This window comes from Nomascus leucogenys, chromosome 6 (genome assembly GCF_006542625.1).
Source record: "Nomascus leucogenys isolate Asia chromosome 6, Asia_NLE_v1, whole genome shotgun sequence".
Taxonomy (NCBI): domain Eukaryota; kingdom Metazoa; phylum Chordata; class Mammalia; order Primates; family Hylobatidae; genus Nomascus; species Nomascus leucogenys.
The window spans coordinates 34,075,732-34,092,569 of NC_044386.1; the positions used below are offsets into that span (position 1 = coordinate 34,075,732).

Below are 16,838 nucleotides of genomic sequence, written 5' to 3' on the forward strand. Positions count from 1 at the left end.
AATGGTATTTTTACATATATTACCTGTATGTTTCCAGTACTACTTTGACCAGATGGGATAGTTCCTTCATGGCAGTGTGGGCTGTTCTTGCGAGGCTCTCTGGTGTTCTCTCCCATTGACTGTGGTTTAAGAAAAAATCTCTCAAGATTTTTGTTGCTGTCTTCAACATCACCACATCCTCTTAGGTTTGATTCTTGGCTTTCCCCTAAATGCACACACTGAGACTGCTGTATAAGTTGTTGTATATCTGGGAGATTAGCAAAGGATGATCCTACTATTTGCATTAGGCTCATGAAGTTGATCTGTTGCAGCTTGAATAAAACGAAAATTGAAGCGATATTTTAAAATATAACAAAAAGAATCTAAAGAATCAACAATAATCATCTGAGTATTCTACAATAGTCACACGTTTGTCTTAGTATCTGTGAGAATCATGAATGCTGAGCCGGAGGCACAGTCAGGGAAATTTTTTTTTTTTTTAAAGGGAGAGGAAAAAAATGATAACTTCCTGTCAACCGGGCATATGAATACTCACTTGTGAATGAAACTTGGAACTATTTGTAAACAGTTTACAGTATTCAGTTTCCATAAACATCCCAGGGATCAAAGGAGTGGGATAAAGACAGATTCCCAGAATAGGCCGGGCACAGTGGCTCACGCCTGTAATCCCAGCACTTTGGGAGGCCGAGGTGGGCACATCATGAGGTCAAGACATTGAGACCATCCTAGCCAACATTATGAAACCCCATCTCTACTAAAAATACAAAAATTAGCTGGGCGTGGTGGCACGCGCCTGTAGTCCCAACTACTTGGGAAGCTGAGGTAGGAGAATCGCTTGAACCAGGGAGGCGGAGGTTACACTGAGCCAAGATCGTGCCACTGCACTCCAGCCTGGTGACAGAGTATGACTCTGTCTACACACACAAAAAAAGACAGATTCCCAGAATAAGTGTATTTTGGACAGTTTTCAGCAATGAGCAGAAAGCAGAACACAGGTGAAGAGCAAGGAATTCCCTTGGAAACGCTGACTAGGTGAAAGTAAAGTCAGACACCAGTTGTCCCCAAACTTTGCTGCACATTACAATCACCTGAGAAGTATTTATAAGTCCCAATGACCAGGTCACTCTCTATCAATAATCGCAATGTCTGGGGATAGGAACCAGCATCTGTATTCATTAAGATGACTAGGTTATTTCAATGTCCAGAAAAGCTTGGGAAGCACTAGCATAGACATTGGCTTAGCTGGAACAGGAGATTTACAGCAGGGATAATGAAAAGATAGGCTAGTACAGAAGTTCTCAAACTTCGGCATGCATCAGAATTACCTGGAGGACTTGAACCACTCTGCTGATCCCTATCCCAAGTTTCTGATTCAACGGGTCTAGGATAGGGGCCTGAGAATTTGTATTTCCAACGTCTAAGTGATGCTGATACTACTTGTCCAGGCATCATACTTTGAGAACCACTAGACTTGTGAAAGTAAGGCAGGAAAGGAGGGAAGGTAAAGACTTCAAAGTGAAGTTTTTGAAGGCCAACGGAAGAATTTGCATTTGATAGAACAAACCAATAGGGAAACAGTGCAGGTTTTAAAAAATGTAGTTTTCTTTTAATTATAAAGTAAATACACACAGGAAAAAACAAATTTTAAAAATAAAATAAATATCATTCATAATTCTACCCTCAAAAATAATGAGCATTGATATTTTAGTATACTTCCTTTCTCTCGCTTACTCTCTCTCTCTTTATCTATCTATCTATCTATTCTATCTAAAAGACAAGGTCTCACCCTGGTACCCAGGCTGGAGTGCAGTGGACTGATCATAGCCCATTGTAACCTCAAATTCCTGGGCTCAAAGCATCCTCCAACCTCAGCCTGCCAAGTAGCTGAGACTAAAGGCATGTGCTACCATGCCTGGATAATGGTTTGCTTTTTGAGTTTTTGTTTGTTTGTTTGTTTGTTTTTGTAGAGATGAGGTCTTGCTATGTTGCCCAGGCTGGTCTCAAACTCCTGGCCTCAAGCAATCCTCCCACCTCAGCCACCCAAAGCACTAGGATTACAGGTATGAGCCACCTCTTATAAAATTTAAAAATATAAAGAGCCTGGCTTCTTTCTATTTTTAAAACAAGATTGATATCATATATTATACAAATTTGTTCCTGAAATTTACTGAAGATTTTTAAACAGGTGACTAATATTATTAAAATAATACCTGAAGAAAGTGTCCTAGAAAATGCAAATAGAAGACAATGGAAGAATGAAACTAAGAATCTCAGGTTAGCCACTGCTATAGACATAGCAAGTGGCTATACCGACATATAGTATGGGCAAAAAATTCAAGAGGGCATAGTAAAACACTGGGTAAGGGTTGTGAAAGAAGGCAAAGATGACTTTTGAAGATAGTGATTCTTAATCTTTTGTGTGCATCAGAATTATCTGGATAATGTGTTAAATATATAGGACAGTGACCAGTGAAGTCCCCAAATAATCCATCTAACAGTTTGAGAGATGTCTCTAAAACATTAAGCTAGTAGAATAGGTGGTGCTACTAAACAGAAAAGGGAAAGAAGGGACTAGGGAGAATAAGAATAAAAATCAGTTTCAGTAAGTTTCATGGGACAGGGGGACATGCTGAACAACTGTTCTCATCAATGCCCCTAAGTTCAAAGAGAAAATTAGTGCAGCCGGGCACGGTGGCTCACGCCTGTAATCCTAGCACTTTGGGAGGCCAAGGCAGGCAGATCACCTGAGGTCAGGAGTTCGAGACCAGCCTGGCCAACATGGTGAAACTCCATCTTTACTAAAAACAAAAAAATTAGCCAGGCAAGGTGGCACATGCCTATAATCCCAGCTACTCAGGAGGCTGAGGCAGGAGACGCTTGAACCTGGGAGGCAGAGGTTGCAGCGAGCTGAGATTGCGCTACTGCACTCCAGCCTGGGCAACAGAGTGAGACTCTGTCTCAAAAAATACAAATATAAAAAAATTTTTTAAAAAGAAAATTAGTGCCGAGAATCATCAATATGGAAATGGTATATATTACATCACACAAAAGGATATGGAAGTGAATGTAGGACAAATGAGCAGAGGTTTAGATCTGAAGGAAACTAATGTTTCTAAAAAGGTAAATAATTAACCATTGTTGGTAAACAGAAAAAAAGGATAGCCAGGTATGATTAAAGTCAAAGTGAACAGTAATTTGAAATGCAGCTGACAGTTTCAACTCAAGCACAAGAAATATGGATAAGAAATACGTGATAGTGTCAGCTGGAAAATAAGCCTTGGATACTTTTGAGTAGGAGCCCACTGATCTGGTTTGATTACTCCCCACCTCACTTTTGTGAGCAGCTGCATCCCAAAGAGCTCAGTAAAAATAGGTCATTCTGAGAAGTAGGTAGCTTAGCCTAGACCTCTGGGCCCTAGAGGTCTTTTTTTTCCTAGTAGAATTTTTTTTTCCTAGTAGAGTTTCCTAGCAGAGTCTCACTATGTTGCCCAAGCTGGTTTCAAACTCCTAGCCTCAAGCAATCCTCCTACCTTGACCTCGCAAAGTGCTGGGATTACAAACGTTAGCCACTGCACCCAACCAGTTATAAACATTTGAATGAAAAGTACCCAAAGCAGAGAAATGCTTGTGATATAATTTTAACTTGTCAATTTCTGGAAATCTATTAATATTTTAAAACCCTACATGTACACTATGTGTGGATTTACTTACTTATATAGAGATGTGCTTACCTGAACTAATTTAAACATTTCATCTTGCAGCATCTGCCTAACGGACTCTGAACAACCTGGTAACTGAGCCGTGCACTCATTTCTCTGGGTCTTCTGAGGTGCTGGAACAGGTGGTTGTGAAGCAACACTGACTCCACTTGATATCAGAAGTGGAACTGGGGAAGATTTGTCTTTATATGTAGAAATCTGTGCACTGCGTGGAAAGCATTTAAATAAAAAACATGCATTAATTGACAAAAAACAAATTGAATGTCTATGATCTGAATATTTTGATCCCACTTTTGTCTTCCAATATAAAGGTTATTCTGGTAGTTTTCTAGAAATTTAAACCCTAAAGCCTTTCTCTCTAGTGCCCGCCAGCCCCCCAGACACATTCGTCATCAGCTCAATTTTCATCTTTATTAAGGGACTGTCTAGTCAGTGATGGGCTCCTTCACAGGGTGTTGCAAACCCAAGAGCTGACATATATTTTACTTGCCTGGTCCCTGTGGACATCTGAATTTGAGACCTGTGGAATCATTCTGAATAGCTGTACAGACTTCATAATTTGTAATGTGGCTTAAAAATATGTTTTTGACTAAAATTAATGATCCAGCATAGAGTTAAGAAAACTAGGGAAAAAATGGATTTTAAAAACTTAATTCTAGGATCAGTAAACTACTGTTTATCATCATTAAATGTGAAACAATAGTACTGTGAACATTTCATTTCCAAGCAAACCTCAGAGTTTAAATGTATCATAAACCCTAATAAAAAATGCTTATTTACAAATAAAAATTAAGGATCAAAGCAAGGTGTTTAGGTTTTTTTTTTAAAAAAACAAAATGACTGTTGGGGGATGACTCCTCAAACATAGCAGATACTCAAAGTTTTCTACATTTTATAAACTAAGCAAGGGAGCAGGCGGTTATCAGATTCAAACAGATCATTGTTTTCAAAAAAGAAAAGAACATATTAAATTTCATATAGACTTATTTAGGTTTACACTCATTCCCATTTGGCAATAATATTTGCCTTTTATCGAGCATCTAACACACCCAATAAAAAAACTTTATTTGGCAAATTCACAAAAAATAGGCATTACAACTGATCTACCTTTTCCTTTTTTGCCAAAGTGAAAGCTTTGAGTGTTGCTCCTTGAGAATCATGTTTCTCACAGCTGCTGCCAGCCTCCACTGTCCCCAGCTTTCTTAGCTGGGTGACAAAGGAGTTAGTTGCCCAGTGACAGGGATCTGGAATCTAAAGAGTGAGCTGGAGCCAAAGAAGGTTTAGGAGGCACCCTCTGGCGACTGGGTTCCTGAAGTGTGATGGAAGGGGGCGTGGGTTTCAGGCTGACCCCTCTAAAGCCACAAGGGGCTCCAGGGCTGTAGAGGTCCCCTTGGGCACAGGGTGGGTGCATTCATGCTTGCACAAGTCACTGGCACTCAAGAAGGCCTTGGGACAGTAGGGGCAGGTGTAGGGGTAAACTGAGCTGTAGGTACAGCTGGATGTGCACGGCCCAGCCCAATCTCAGAAGCTCTTTAAACTGAGTGCAGCAAAAGGGCCAGATCTGGGTATGAGCACTCATGCAGACGCAACAACATTTTGTGAAGAAGGTCTCCTTGCACAAACAGATCTGCCCATTTTAAAACAACTTTATTGGGCTTTGCTTTCAACAGGTCTCAAGGAGATCGACTCTAACTATGAAAATTTTTTTCTGAGGTAAAGCTGTGCTATATTTTCCTATTTCGGTAAGATTTCTAAACACTAAGCACTCTGTTCAAAAGAACTGGATGAGTCTGTTCTATGAGAGAATTAAAAGCATTTCAAACACTACAAGAAATCAGTTAGAAGCTGAAAATGGGCAACAACTTCATCTTTCAATAATATATCACTACTTTTTTTCAGAAAAGACTGTTCTAACATGGTTCCTGTACAACTTTAAAATACAATCGCTAGTGGAAACTCAGTAATGAAAGATGTCAGATACGTGTGCTTATGCTGCTCTTTCAATGTTTTATGTTGCTTTCATTTATTTTCTTAGTTTTTAGTCAAAATGTAGCAATTGTTTCAAAAATGGTACAGTTGGCATACTTTCACTCTGTGATTTGTAAAACACAACTATTTTTAAATGGTATAGTAGGCAAAACTTCTTTCCTAGAAATTTCTGAACTTGTATCTACTTGCATTGATTGAGCAGTGGTATGCTCAGGATGTGAAAAGGCTTCAATCATACTATCAATAAAAATTAACAGGTGATTAGGAAGCAAGATATTCTTTGCATTACCTAAGGTATGAGTGATCTATGCTCAGCCATCTAAGAGTCTAAACATCCTCTAATCTTCTATAATGTTTAGCTCATAATTACAATCTGTTTACATTTGTCTCCATAGCAATTAGTAACAGATCTAAGCAAAAGCAAAAAAATATGTCTGGATGACTTAAAACACCACTTAAATACTGCTGACTGCTCAGCAATGAAAACAAAAGAACCCAAAATGAGGGGACATGAGGTTAGTTAAGACCCAAATTTCACCTATAGAAGAGGGAGACACTATGCTCAGAACACTAGAGCCCATTGTCACATTTGAAACTGTAAAGAGGCTGGGCACGATGGCTCACGACTGTAATCCCAGCACTGTGGGAGGCCAAGGCAGGTGGATCACCTGAGCTCAGGAGTTCGAGACCAGCCTGGGCGACATGGCGAATCCCATCTCTAAAAAAAAATACAAAAAATTAGCTAGGCATGGTGGTGCGTACCTGCAGTCCCAGCTACTCGGGAGGCTGGGGCAGGAGGATGGCTTTATCCTGGGAGGCGGAGGTTGCAGTGAGCCAAGATTGCACCACTGCACTCTACCCTGGGAAACAGAGCAAGACCCTGTTTCCAAAAAAAAAAAAAAAAAGGAAGAAAAGAAAAAAGAAACCATAAAGATTAGTGTTTGTCTTCTCTCCCTCTCTTCTTGGGTAATTTTCCGAAGGAATCATTTTTATGAATAGAAGTATCTAAATTACTTGCAAAGGCCCATAGTATTAAATATATTCTTTTTAACTGTCCACAGAAAAACTAATAAAATTTGCATACTGAAAAGAAAAAGAAAATCTAATTATGTTGCCTTTTTTTTTTTTTTGAGACGGAGTCTTGCTCTGTCGCCCAGGCTGGAGTGCAGTGGCCCGATCTTGGCTCACTGCAAGCTCTGCCTCCCAGGGTCACACCATTCTCCTGCCTCAGCCTCCCAAGTAGCTGTAACTACAAGCGCCCGCCACCACGCCCAGTTAATTTTTTGTATTTTTAGTAGAGATAGGGTTTCACCGTGTTAGCCAGGATGGTCTCGATCTCTTGATCTTATGATCCACCCGCCTCGGCCTCCCAAAGTGCTGGGATTACAGGCATGAGCCACCACGCCTGGCCATGTTGCCTTTCTTATCTAAGGGAATTCTAAAATTCTAGAACTTCTAAAATTCTAAAGATTTAGAAATCATGTCCAAACTGCAACACATGAAAACTGCCTTCAGCTCTCCTTGAAGCAATAAGCTAGCCGGCAGTGTATGTGTACATCATAGCCCTAATGATTACTATACCCTAATGAATGGTATAGTAATCATCACAACAGCGAAAGATTTTATACATACATGAAATAATTCATAATGGTTCTTTATTTGATTCAATAAAAATGGAATAAGTATGAAAAGTGGTTCCCTACTTAGCAGCTAAATAAGCTTTGGCCTATTTACAACTTTATTTTGATAAGGCTGATAGTGATGAGAGAACAAAAGGCATTTTAGATATCATTATTTATTTCACTCTATCAATACACAGAAGTATAACATTTACCAAAAATCATTTTACCATAACTATGAACTGAAGTTACAGTTTCACTAGAAACACAATACCACCCTAAATCATGTATTGTAAATTATGAAGGAAAAAAGCTGAAAGCTTCACTGAGGTAACCAGTGACAATCACTGTCATACTTTTTTCCCCCTTACCCTTTTTGTTCAGTCGATTTTTCCTCCATATTTGTCTCCAGTGGTTCTTCCCTTTGACACTGAACCTCTTCTGTGAACTCCTGTTAAAATGAATAGTACCCAAAAAGAAAACAGGTAAAACAAATAGGTATTACTGCCTTAAGTATTTTGAGTCTCATATCAGCCACTTAACCAAAGTAACAACAGTCTACAACCAAGTGAGAAATCAAACAGTAAAATGTACTCCCAGTCCTGCTCTGACCTAATCTTTATACTGTGTGAATTGCCTCCAGTCTGTCACACTGGGCTATTGAGCATGCTAAGTTACAAAGACAAGATTGTGTCAGTAGACTAACACACTATAAATTATATACACCTAACACTATATGATTATTCATTTCCCTGTAAAAACAACTATAAAACCAGGAAAAATGAATCCTTTTTAAAAGAATTGTTACAAGGCAGGCAGATCCACTTGAGGTCAGGAGTTCGAGATCAGCCTGGCCAACATGGTGAAACTGTCTCTACAAAAAAATACAAAAAATTAGTCAGGCATAGTGGCGCATACCTGTAGTCCTAGCTACTTGGGAGGCTGAGGCAGAATTGCTTGAACCTGGGAGGTAGAAGCTGCAGTTAGCCAAGATCACACCATTGCACTCCAGCCTAGGCAACAGAGCAAGACTGTCTCAAAAATAAAAATAAAAATAAAAAAGAATTGTTACAACAGATAGGGCACAGTGGCTCACACCTGTAATTTCAGCACTTTGAGAGGTTGAGGCTAGGAGTTCAAGACCAGTCTAAGCAACATAGCAAGACCCAGTCTCTACAAAAAAATGTTTTTTTAAAAAAATTACCTGGGCATAGTGGTGCGCACCTATAGTAAGATCCAGTTACTTGGGAGGCTGAGGCAAGAGGATGACTTTATTCCAGGAATTCCAGGCTGCAGTGAGCCATGATCGTGCCACTGCACTCCAGCTTTGGCAAAAGAGCAAGACCCTCATCTCAAAAAAAAAAAAAAACACACACAGAATTGTTACAATAATTGGAAATGTCTATGTTCCCCCTGGAAATTCAGTGTATAGAGTTTTGAGAAAAATAATACCAAAAAGTATATCTATGTATAAAAAGTATACTACAGCTGAATTATACTTTTTTAATTTTTTCTTTTTTTTAAAGACAGGGTCTCATTCTGTTGCCCAGACTGGAATGTAGTAGCACAATACAGCTCACTACAGCCTCAAACTCCTGGAGTCAAATGATCCTCTCACCTCAGCCTTCCAAGTAGCTGAGACTGCTACAGGCGCATGCCACCGTGCCTGGCTATTTTTTAATTTTTTGTAGAGATGGAGTCTTGTTCTCTTGACCAGACTAGTCTAAAACTCCTGGCCTCAAGCAATCCTCCCGCCTCAGCCTCCCAAAGTGCTGGGATTACAGGCATCAGTTGCCATGCTTGGCCATACTTCCATACTTCTTAAATAAAGGACACATTTGCTATTCTTGATTAAATAAATTTGCTAAAGCAGTTTATGACATGAAAATTTCATTGCCTGAAATTATTGGACATGTTACTACACTGTACTAGAATTTCAGGGAAAGAAAAATGCCACACAGCATGGCTATATTCTACAACCCATAGTGCATTTTTAAGAGCTAACCTTGCTTTGATATATTTAATAACAATGAATAAAAACATGTATAATTTAAACACTACACAAAACGAAAGATGAATAATTGTATCCACTATTTATTGACTTACTTCTTCTAACTGCTGTGGTAAAGTCGTCATGCAAATGGCAAGACTGGGACTTCTGAAACCTCCAACAGATTCTTCAATGTCTTCTAGCGATAAGTGAAGACGAAGAGAAAACTGATCATTTAAAAAATAAGCTATTGACTTTTTAGGGGGCTCAGGGAATATTACCAGAAACAATATAATGACAGAAATATTTTCTATCCTTTTTATAAAGACAGTCTTTGAAAACACCTAGAGTCTATTCCATCTTCATCAGGTAAATCCCAGATGAGCCTTGAGAGGCCTTATTATTCAGTATGTTTAACTCCACGTAGTGCTCTGCGAGTTTCTGTCTTAAGGAAGACTGCTGGGGAGAGGTTTATAGAGTTGCTTCAAGGAAATTAACAGACCATAATTATTATATAAGCAGCACAAGAGGCCCAACAATTGCAAAAGAGCACCAACATAAAAATACCTTAGATCTTCTTGGTTTTATTAAAACCAAAATTAGAGTTAATATGCTCAATATTTCACAAATATTTAATTCTCTTAATTTTTTTATTTTAGGCTACTGTAAACATACTTAGGTATAAGACTAAATAAGTTATCTCAGATAATATTATTTACCAATTTCAAATTAATAAAGCCAAAAAAATAGATTATCTAAATGAACTGACCTTCATAGTCTGATATGTGCATATCCATTTCCTCTTCTGTAAATGCTTCTACTTCTAAAAGATTCTCATCAATATCTATAAATTCTTTTTTAGTATTATGAGTGACGGAAATAATACCATCATTGATTTCTTTTATATCAGGATTTTTTGCTTCAGTTGGCATTCTACTGAAAAAAATGCAGCAACTAAAATTACAACTATTCTTGGAGATAAAGAGCTAATTCAGTTTTGGGTTTTATTTTTTTTTTTTTTCAGATGGAGTCTCACCCAGGCTGGAGTGCAATGGCGCAATCTCGGCTTAATTCAGTTTTTTAAAAGCAAAGAACAAACTTTGGTTTCATATTTATAAAATCTTTCTTTAAAAAATTCTGATACATAGAAGCTCAGGTAAAGATTGTTCAGTAAATAACTAAACATCATAGTTTTTATTTACTCAAATGATTGGAATAATTTCAACTTATCTAAAATTATCATTCTCGCAAAGGACTCTTCATGCTATAATGGCTTTTGCCTTGGTATTCAAAGCTATGTTACTCCTAGCATTGCTTCATATATAAAAATGGATGAAAGGATTAGTTCAACTTCTGATATGGGAAATAAATTGATAAAGGAATCTCTCAGGATGAATTAATTGCTCTCTCAGAAGATATAAGCTAGACCAAGAGGGAAGAAATACAATTTGCAATGAATTGTTAAAGCACCTCAGAAAGCTCACTGCCTGCTCCTCTACTTCAAAAAATGCTTATTCCTTTAACTTTCAAGGGTTTGATCTTCCCTTTAAGCCCAAATGCCATCAAACCACGTGTCTTATATTGAAAAGAAGAGTATAATCAGCAACTTACTTCAAGATATTTTGACAAGATTTATTCTGACCATTTCTTTCCTCAGTTCCACCTGGAGTTGCTACTGCAACTGAACCGCCAGCATCTGATTTGCTCTCCCTCTCAATATTGGGTCCAATCTGACACCCAGTGTCACAATTCTCTACCATCTAAAGCAAACCATTTAAAGTATTTAGTATTTATTGAACCCTTTATTTTTCACCATATTTTAAAATTATTCATTCTTTCTACAGGAATTCTGAATAATCCTCTTATTCATTTATCAAATATTTACTGCATTTCTACAACTCAATACTTGTTGCTGAAGCAATGATCAAGTCTTTATTCTAACTGGAAAAAGCAAATCTGACTACCTAAATAGTATTCAAAAGAAATCAGCCTTACAAATTTGTAAGGCATATTGTCATTGTTTTCAGGCCACAAAACAGTGGCAAAAAAATTATAATATTCTCATTTCATTCCCTTTGCTATATCATAAAGACATTCAGTAGTTATTTCAAAATGACATAGTAGACAAAAATACATGCAGCTAAAAACACAAGGTACGTATCCCTTTTGTCTCACTTAAAATTTCCATATACATTACCTAGAAATACACATTTCAAGGATGACCAATATCACAGTATCATATAAACTGTATATACCTTATCATAACAATCTCAAGGAAAAAAAAAGGACTAGTGTAGTGGCTCCCACCTGTAATCCCAACATTTTGAGAGCCCAAGGCGGGAAGGTCACTTGAGCCCAGGAGTTTGAGACCAGCTTTAGTAACAAAGGGAAACCCTGTCTCTATAAAAAATTTAAAAATTAGCCAGGCATAGTGGCATGAGCCTGTGGTCCCAGCTGCTTGGAAGATTCAAGTGGAAGGATCACTTGAGCCCAGGAGGTCGAGGCTACAGGCAGCTGTGATCCTAAGACTGCACTCCAGCCTGGGTGATAAAGCAAGATTCTGGACCAGGTGCAGTGGCTCACACCTGTAATCCCAGCACTTTGGGAGGCCAAGGCGGGCAGATCACAAGGTCAGGAGTTTGAGACCACCCTAGCCAATATGGTGAAACCCCATCTCTACTAAAAAATACAAAAATTAGTCAGGCGTGGTGGTGCACGCCTGTAGTCCCAGCTACTCGCAAGGCTGAGGCAGAAGAATCGCTTGAATCCAGGAGGCGGAGGCTGCAGTGAGTTGAGATCACACCACTGTACTCCAGCCTGGGTGACAGAGTGAGACTCCATCTCAAAAAAAAAACAAAAAAAACAAAACAAAACAAAAAGCAAGACTCTGTCTCAAAAAATAAAAAGTAAAAAATAAAAGAAAACAAATTCACATATTCACATACACACACACAGGCACACACACACATTCACATCCTTCAGCCTAGAATAAACTACTTCGGAATAAAAGCACTTGCCATTGACTAGGGAAGAAAGAATAGTTAATTAAACACTAACTCCTCTACTGACTCCCATCTGCTTTTCTGGGTTTGGTTCTCCAACCTCTTCTGGCCTGAGAGTATAAGAAAAACGATCCCCTAATGGACTTGATGAGACATCAGTAATTAAAACTAGAGAGCCACCTAGTCCTTCTTCATCTGAACCAAAACCTGAAACTGAAAGGAGAAATAATATAAGTGTAATACCACTTGTAATATCACTTAAAATTATCTCCTTCCTTTTTCTTTTTTATAAATACACATAAAACTTCAAAACCTCACAGCTTCTCTGAAAGCACTTTATTGTTAAGAATTAAAGGAACCACTGGAAGAAAAAAATAGGAGATAATGATTATAATCAACATTGTCATTAATTTTCTATTATTTAATGATTCTTTAATAGATGGGAAATGTAAACATAGTTTTAATCTAAAATGAGAGTTCTCATTTGTAAGTAATAAACAATTGATACGCTTACCTTAATAATGGCATTTTTTGCCTTATATGTAGCAAAATAGGGTTGTTCCAAAAGCCGTAACGATGTAAGAATGGCAGCTGTAGAGGTCTTTACACGAATTACTGGACTGTACTCAGAGGATGACTCAGTTATACCAGAATCACAGAGTAGCCTTCTATTAGACCACTTTATCATCCATTCCAGCAGTCTTCCTATACTGCCAAATGTGTTTAGTGCTAAAGGAAGATCTTCTTGAGGGTTAATATCATTGCACTGAATAGCTTTGAAAATACATCTTCTAGTTTTAATGGACTTGGGAGTCCAAAAAATGTGGTTTGATGATCTCTGGATTAGACATTTCTCTCTAGTGTCATCTTGTATTTTGTAAATTGACTTTTGTTTTAAACCAAATAATCCACTCATTCCTTCGTTCTTATTGACTTCATTCGAAGGATATTGTAAAAAAGGTTTGATCCCTTGATTAACCAGTACTGATGATGAAAGTTTCTGGTTTTCTAAATGCATGCCAGATTCATCATTTAAAGAGGATGATTTTTCTGATTCATCGGACTCAGGAGCAACAATAAAGCAAGAACCAGCTCTAAACACATTCTGGCTTTTAGTTTTGCTCTGACGTCGTTTTAATGTTGTATGTACATCAAAAAGTAAAGAATTAAGTTCATGTTCTCTAAGCTTTCCAGAAAAACTAGTTAGAAATGGAATGCCAGCATCCCTGGAATAAGGTAGGTCTCTTTCAAGAATGTAACTCAAAAACAGATCAAGGAATTTAATATATTCATCATCATCACGTTCAAATTCCCAAACACCTATTACAGGAAGTGTATTTTGTGATAACTTTTCATGATCTTCTTTCTTTGTAGGATTTTCTTTCTGATTACACATTTTCTTTTTATCAGTGGGCTTATCAATCGATGTTAATTCCATGTGATTTGGGGCATTTCTATAGCAAAAAAATAAAATAAGACAAAATTAAAGATCATTTAATCACTAAAACTGATCTTAGAATTGACATGAAAAATTCTCTCCAATGATTAAGTCATGTATATTTTGTGTGCCTCAATTACCTACATTTCAAACAAGGGAGTGGGACTAAATGATTTCTAAGTGTTTTCAAGAGTGGAACATTTCTACTATGAGATCAAAAAAAATTAATATCAAAAGGGAAAATTTGTATTAGAAGAGATTAAAATGTGTCCACAGAAATTTCACTATAAAAGAACATGAATGATTTTTCTGTGGGTAAAAGAAGTAGTCCTCTAACGGGTCAGATTTTAGGAATACAAAGTCAACAAAAACTCCAAGCCACTGATATACAACAAAATTTAGGATTTCTTGTTTCTCTCTTGCATCTGCCCGCTCAGCTCCCCTAATACCAGGTGTAATAAGCAAGACTGTCCTTTTTTGTTTTACCACACAAAAACTGGGAACTTTTCCTAAACACTTTTAGCTGCTATGAAACCTGTTGGGCGGACACCTTAACTGCCCAACCACAATTCATTTTAAATGCTTCTTCTCAACATGGTTCTGAGGGCAGAACACAGATCCTTAGTTCCCTCAGTAAGAGAACAGGTGTTGGCCACCTGGGCTGAAAGCATCCCATCCTTTTTGAGGCAGTTTCCTTCCCTGAAATATTTCCCTTAAAAATATTAAGGAAATTTAAGGAAAAAATTTCCTTAAAAATAATATGGCTAACTCAGTAACCTCAAACTATTTAAGTCTAAAGATTACTTAAAAAAACTGAAAGTCCTCCAGTGAAGTGTAGAATTTCATCTACTCCTTTGATTTTATAATTTCAGATGGTAAAATTATTTCATATATCAATAATACTTGAAGTAAATTTTCGAATGTATAGTCTCATTTTATACTCCTAATATTCTTATGAGTGCACGTATCATTCATATTATTAATAGCGCAATCAGTGAGGGTTGCTGGGACCAGAAATCAGCTCATCAGATGCCTGAAAGCTACTTTTCAAAGGAAGTGAATGCCTGTGATTAAAAGATCTCAGTTGTACCTTTGATAAATATTTATCCTACTTTTTTCTTCAACCGACAAAGCTTCAGAGAACGTATCTGCATCACTGTGAACCACAGAATCCCCCAGTTCTGTGAGTGTACTTCTGCTCAAACTAGTCCCCAGGGAATATCTGTCAAAACCTGGAGCCTCATCTGATTTCTCTTCTTCAGTTGGTTCCCATATGTTCACTTCAAAAGAGCCTATATTTCTCTGCACACGTTTTAGAGCTTTCACCCTCACTTTCTGGATAGAACGCATGACAACAGACATCATTTCCTCAGTCTGGGGTCCTGGAAAGAAAAGAATAAAAAGTCTTAGTGTTCATTAAAATGTTTCAATTCGAGACATAGGAGACCCAACTCTGGTCCCTCCTGGGGACAAGAAACCTAACTGATAACTAAGGCTTATTTCCACATTCTTACTGGTCATGTTTTCTTCAGTATTTACTGGAAAGTTATTTTAAAGTAGAACTGCAGAAGCTGAAGAAGATCCATTAAAGAACACAATAAAAGAGACAGAACCTAGACCTCATGAAGAAAAAGTATGCCCTGGAAAAAAACTTTAAGTCATTTAACTGTTTTAAAACTCAGAAGGATAATTATAGTTAATAAAAAGAATAACTAATGTTTTTTCCATTCTCACATAGAGAGTAAGATAAAATGAGGATAATTCTAGCCAAAAAAATCAAGGATATTTTTCTTACTACAAGTAATAAGAAATAATAGCAAGGGAAGGTTTTCAAGGCTGCCTATAGAAACATTTTAAAACATTATTTAATACATAAACAGAGTATGTTAGAGGATGTCAAAAAAAGTATTAAGAAAAATACAAGTCACAAATACAATATATTAATAGAGTAATACAAAATCACTGGACATACCTAGACTTAAATACTGAATTATAGTTCTAAAAAGCAGGGTAATTTTAATTCTTTAAAAATTCCGCAACATTGTAAATGTACTTAATGTCAATGAATTGCATATTTTAAATGGCTAAAATGGTAAATTTTATATTACATGTATTTTACCACAATGAGAAATGTGTGTATTCTAATTTTGAAGAACAAAATTAGAAGCATAAATAACCATAAAGGGAAATTACTTGTTTTCAACAAATACTTGCAATATACAAAGCACTATATGCTCATTTTATATTATCTTACTTAATCCTCTCTGAATACACATCATAAAGCAGGTAATACTATGCCCACTTTACAAATAAAGATATGAGGCTCAGAGAGACTGAGCAACTTGCCTAAGATCACACAGTTACTGACTGACATGAGCCGAAGTCAGCTTCATCTGGTTCCAAAGCAAGAGATTAGTCTTTCTGCAATGGAGAAATGTTTCTACCTTCTCATACTCCTATCTCAAGGAAGAGGCAAAAATGCATAGACACGTAAGCAACAGTAAATAAATATTTTCAAAACAAAAAGGGAATCTTCCGCAATTTATCTATTAGCTACGTGAGAAGCAACAAATAATACCTTTCACAATACAGTGTCTGAGTCTCTGGTGAAGAGAGTGATATTTGTCTCTTAAAGGAACCCTCACGTCCTCAGGATAGGGAAATGCTTTCACGAAAATTTCTGCTACCTTCAGAAAAAAAATTGTTTAAGTTTTATGAGAAACATCATTCTTTTTTTTTTCTTTCATTCCATAAATATTTTAACTGAAAATATAAATGCACATTTCTTACTAATCTTTTGAAGTCAGGTCAAAGCCTCTCTCTGAGCATCTGTCTGCTAATAGGAGTTTAGTATCAACTTACTTTTTTATTTTAAAATATATAATTGACAAAAACTGTGTATATTCAAGGTGTACAATGTGATGATTTAATATACGTATACATTCTGTGCTGATTTCCATAGTCAAATTAATTAGCACATCCATCAATACACACATTTACTATTGTAATATCCTCCCTTATTAAATTTCAGGTAAACAATACACTACGATTAACTATAGTCACTACATTGTACATTGGATC

The 16,838-nt window shown here is 37.0% G+C and overlaps 1 protein-coding gene across 17 annotated transcripts in view; it reads right to left on the minus strand.

Moving 5' to 3' along the window:
* CPLANE1 (ciliogenesis and planar polarity effector 1) overlaps positions 1-16,838 on the minus strand; it is a 143,383-nt gene that overhangs the window by 64,667 nt on the left and 61,878 nt on the right. For 15 of the 17 annotated variants that reach the window (XR_004030418.1, XM_030813978.1, XM_030813979.1 and 12 more), the window contains 9 exons: positions 16,336-16,444; positions 14,848-15,139; positions 12,834-13,773; positions 10,929-11,077; positions 10,087-10,253; positions 9,434-9,516; positions 7,699-7,778; positions 3,732-3,924; positions 24-311 (listed from right to left, as the gene is read on the minus strand). Coding sequence is in view for 16 of the 17 variants with exons in the window: in XM_030813978.1 (XP_030669838.1) it covers positions 24-311; positions 3,732-3,924; positions 7,699-7,778; positions 9,434-9,516; positions 10,087-10,253; positions 10,929-11,077; positions 12,834-13,773; positions 14,848-15,139; positions 16,336-16,444 (2,301 nt within the window). In the remaining variant the exon portion in view is untranslated. The remainder of the gene's footprint in view (positions 1-23; positions 312-3,731; positions 3,925-7,698; positions 7,779-9,433; positions 9,517-10,086; positions 10,254-10,928; positions 11,078-12,833; positions 13,774-14,847; positions 15,140-16,335; positions 16,445-16,838) is intronic. The other 2 variants (XM_030813974.1, XM_030813975.1) reach the window with 2 other exon arrangements.